The 4,466-nt window shown below is 40.6% G+C and overlaps 1 protein-coding gene across 1 annotated transcript in view; it reads right to left on the bottom strand.

The window, feature by feature from the left end:
• Window positions 1–210: 210 nt before the first annotated feature.
• The window catches only part of mmp17b (matrix metallopeptidase 17b), a 13,483-nt gene continuing 9,227 nt past the window's right edge, over window positions 211–4,466 (bottom strand). Inside the window, exons 9-12 of the mRNA XM_005951178.2 lie at window positions 3,704–3,777; window positions 3,445–3,594; window positions 2,401–2,679; window positions 211–2,281 (exon numbers count right to left, since the gene is read on the bottom strand). Of these exons, the coding sequence (XP_005951240.1) occupies window positions 1,899–2,281; window positions 2,401–2,679; window positions 3,445–3,594; window positions 3,704–3,777 (886 nt within the window). The 3' untranslated portion in view covers window positions 211–1,898. The remainder of the gene's footprint in view (window positions 2,282–2,400; window positions 2,680–3,444; window positions 3,595–3,703; window positions 3,778–4,466) is intronic.

Genomic DNA, 4,466 nt, shown 5'->3' with positions numbered 1-4,466 from the left:
GATTGGTTCTTGCCATAATATGAATTCTAACAGTTGTTAAATAGGGCCGCCAGCTGTGTACCACCCTGACTTCTGCACTGATGATCCCAAATCCCATGAAGAAGGCAAGAAATTCCAGAGATGAACCCTGACAAGGCAAACCTGTGGGGTGAAACCATTTCAGGTGACAACGTCATGAAGCTCAGTGAGAAAAGTGCAAGGGTTTGCACTGTCAACAAAGCAAAGCGTGGCTCCTTTCAGGAATCTCAAATATAAAACACATTTAGAGTTACTGATCATTTTTTTCGACTATATTCCCCATTTGTTGTGGATTATGGAGTTGAAGCAGCAGCTGCAGAATGCTTTGACAAAAGTTGACATATTTCAGTTACTTCATTTCAAACCCTATTTACAGGAACATCATGATCAAAATCAGAGTTCAGAACAAGCAGGCAGTCTTTAAATAACAGAAGGGCTCATAAGCACATCGAACTAAGTAAAAAGCATGTGAAATACCAGCAGCAGGCCAGAACAACAACCTCTAACAACAAAAGACAGAGGAGGGAAGACGCAGTAAGAAATGCTTTTTCTAAGAGACTACATCACACGTGCACCATTAAAATGCATAGTTTATGTAAATGCTGTTAAGATGAATGGAAAATGGGTAAAAATAAATGGTCAGAAAATAGAGCTCAAACTATTTCTCTCGTGTGTTGTTATGTGTTCATAAGCGATTGTCTGTTCTTACTTAATTCACTTAATGTGCAGACTTTACCTGCTTGCTGCATACATGCTACTACTGCACATCCACCTAATGTATATGTTATATTATATAATGCCCCCCCCTTTTGCTCAAGTCAAGGAGCGTGTCAGGTTACATTTGATTGTGTGTTGTAACTATGCATGTGACGAATAAAGACCCTTGAACCTGAAACATGTGGCAGGATAATGTTTTTAAGTTTGATAGCTGTCCTTAAGTGATGTCACCTGAGTCAGGGTCAGCTGCCCTTTGAGTTATTAAAAGTGTAAATTGGTTGGTGTACATTTACACTGCTCAAATCTGCTGCATGCTAAAGGCTACCTCCATCACTGACTGCCCTGTTGGAGGTTGTGTTCAACTGCAGTAAACTTAGGCTTTGATAAAAAATAATAATAATGTCATTTATTCTCCTTCTTCATAGATTTTTATCCTTATTTTTAAACAGTGTGGTCTTGCAGACTGTCACCTATGGGACGGCAATAAGAGAAATTAACCAGGAAGGTGAAATGATAAAACCACTTAATAAAGCCACTACTCCACTTTTTGTCTGTATAAAGAGAAACTTAGTTTAAAAGCTACGGTGGATTTGGGGTGAAATATGCAGGTGAAACTGGTCAAACTGAAATTAAAATATTATCAAAAATATATTAAAAATGACTCTTTAATTTTAACTTCCCCAAACCACTTTCATTTTCTAGTGTGGTGAGTGTCTGTGATGCCTGGGATAGATTAGTATTGCTGTAAAGTACGAATGTAAAAGTAATACAGAGATCCATACATACATTTAAAACACTGATATCTGTAAATACTAACATGTCAAATTATCAGTCAGTTAATGTCTGCGTGATTATTATTATTATTTATTATTGTTGTTTTTGTTAATAATTGATTTTGGCAACTTCAGTCCTTCACAGATGGAACCAGTTTTCTGGTCATAACTCACAATATGAGCGGATGACTGGTGGACAGGTAAATAAATATGCCTCCTAATTAAAATAGCACTCGTAATTAGCACCGCTGCTACCTGAAACCAGCAGCACATTTCTAATCTCACACTCAGACAGGAGTACAGGGCGAGGATGCGAGTGCTTGTGGAAAGGTTGTACACACACTCTGTTTAGTCTAATAAAACCTCAGTTTTTTCTTTCATTGTGCACCTTTAAACAGCTAACAGTGCCCATGTAACCTGCAGCAAGGCAGCTATCAAAAATGTTGTCCTGCCCCCCAGGGCTCCGTTTCGGCATGTGCATTTTGTCCAGATGTGTGAACCTCTGTCCAGCACCTCTTTGTGTTTAGTTCTGTCTCTGACCCGCTTTCTTTTTATCAGTTCTTCCTCCTCTCCCCGATATCTCCAACTCTCCCTGAGCTCCTCTCTTCCTCCAGGTGATGACAGTGAAAAGGAGAGGTCCTGCATCCCAGGTGAGGATGAGTCAGTGCAGCCCAGCCAGTCTGCAGCAGAGGATCGTGGGTATCCATCATGCAGTGATGAACCTGGAAACATGAACTTCCAGTAGGACTCTCCTTTAAAGAGATAGACAGAGCCTGGAGAGAAAGAAAAGAAACTTCACTGAATTTAGTCTGGTTCTAGTTAAATTAAGTCAACTTTGTCCGTTTATTTGATCCTTTAATAGAAAGACCTCACACATGAATCAGATCCTCACCATTAGTGTCTGTAGTGATTCCATTCACACCCTCTTTGAGCAGTTGTGTCCAGGTGTCTCCTTGATTCTCTTGTTTGGCATCTCCAATTTTTCCCCACACAGCCCCCTCCTCCGGGTCCCAGACCAGGCCCCATCTCTCTAATGCTCCTGCTGCCTGCTCGTCATCATCGTCGTTATCAGTGTCTGCTAAATCTAAGCTGACGCCCGTCCTGAGAGCAGACAGGGGCTGAGGGTAGCCTTCTTGCAGAGACAGGTCCTTGAAGAGCCAGAACTGGTGACCTGCAGCGAGATGTCACATGAAAAGGTTAGTAAGCCAGTTCGATGATTCGCAGTGAAACACCATCGATTGTTTCAAAAAGGTTTAAGCTTGTCCACTGTGACTGCTTTGATGTATTATTTTGTGTTTACACTCTCACTTTATCATTGCATGCATGTTCTAGGCAGTGGATGTCTGTTGCCAAAGAAATAAGAAGGAAAGGTTTAAAAACCTGAAGCCACATCCAAGGCCAGATAAAGTTTAATAATTGGACACATCAGTTTTGATGCTGGAGAATTTAGTCCTTAACTGTGCTAACTGTATTTTGGTTATAGAGAATGTAATCTACAGCCAAACTGTAGGAGATGTTCAAAGATGCTATAGGACAGGTGCATGTAGGTCTTCTGAAAGTAGCAGGAAGTAAGTAATAATCTCATAAATCTCAACAAGTTCTGCTTTCTGAAGACATCACTATCTCTCAAACGTATCACTGCTTGCTTGAAAAGTAATTCAGGAATGGCTATAGGCAAATTTTATGAAAGAGACCATTTTGAAGAACACATTCAGTGTACTTCAGTGTGCAAAATGTAAAGGCTAGAAGAGATATGAGCTAAAAAAAAACTCACGTCAATCAATTGTTACAGAAATAAAGAAATAAGGAATCTTCTTAGATTTTTTAAACAGTTTCAGTAACGATTTTAATAGCCAGTCATGGTGCGTAATCTGCACTGACTGTTGTGGCCTTTACACCGTTTTACCCCTCTCACAAGTAGGTTACTGTACTGCACCACTGATAAAGATGATCGCATGATCCGAGCGCCTCTCCAGCACAGCTTGAAGATGAAGCAGGTCAGGGGGTAGACCCCTCCACAACCTCCTCACTGAAGAACCGCGCCCCGACACCAAGCCTCCGCCATTGACCCTCCACATCATCGGACCTGAAGCAATGACCCAATGAAAATAATGAATTGTGGTATCCTGTTACTATAGATACATCTTCCATAGTTAAACTACATAAACTACATTTATAAAAATCTGTTTTCAGACCTTTGAAGAAGAAAGTCTCTCCTCGAATCTTTGCCACAGCATCAAAACTGGTGTTACAGTGATCTATGGAGGGGCTGAAGGGCAGAAGCACACAGGGATACTTGTTAAAGGAATGTCGGGGTTTCATTTGGTTAACAGTAGTAGACAGCACAGCCATACTCTTTGTCCTCAGACAGGGGCAATTTTAGCCCATTTTTGGAAGCACCCCCAAAATGAATCAAAGCACCCCCAAAGATTTCTTACTTTTTTGACAATATTTGTTGTTTGTGTGACACACTACTAAAAATATAAAAAGCATACAGTACTTGGTTGAGACGTAACATTTTAACAACAAAAGTATAGATACACCCCCCCCCAAAATGGTTTGTTCCAGCTCGCCTCTCCCCTGATGGTGGCTGAGACACTGCGGAGCAGAGGTGGAAGTGCCTGGCTTAAAACAGGACATATTAGCTGCATTTAACCTTCAGTTACTCTTTATATAGTTAGATAGGAGTCAGACCATGTTTCTTTTTAGCTGAAAAACATTACACCAGGTAACCTGGGTGTAAAAAAAAAAATTGTTTTCCGGCGATGTTTGCTACCCTACAATCTGTCCTACACTGTAGTAAAATCAGTGACATTTGGTCGTCCTGTTGCTCCCATTGAAATGTATGCAGCCTATTTAAAACCTCAAACTTTAGATTGCCCGTAGCTGCTGTTGTTACCACTGTTCTGTTTTAAATCGATACTAACTAACTAACTGATCGAATGCCCATTAACCTTA

This window comes from Haplochromis burtoni, unplaced genomic scaffold (assembly GCF_018398535.1).
Source record: "Haplochromis burtoni strain Fernald_Lab_line unplaced genomic scaffold, NCSU_Asbu1 Contig_930, whole genome shotgun sequence".
NCBI classification, from domain to species: Eukaryota; Metazoa; Chordata; class Actinopteri; order Cichliformes; family Cichlidae; genus Haplochromis; species Haplochromis burtoni.
The sequence above is the reverse complement of the archived record's forward strand: the minus strand, read 5'-3'. Positions and strand labels throughout refer to the sequence as shown.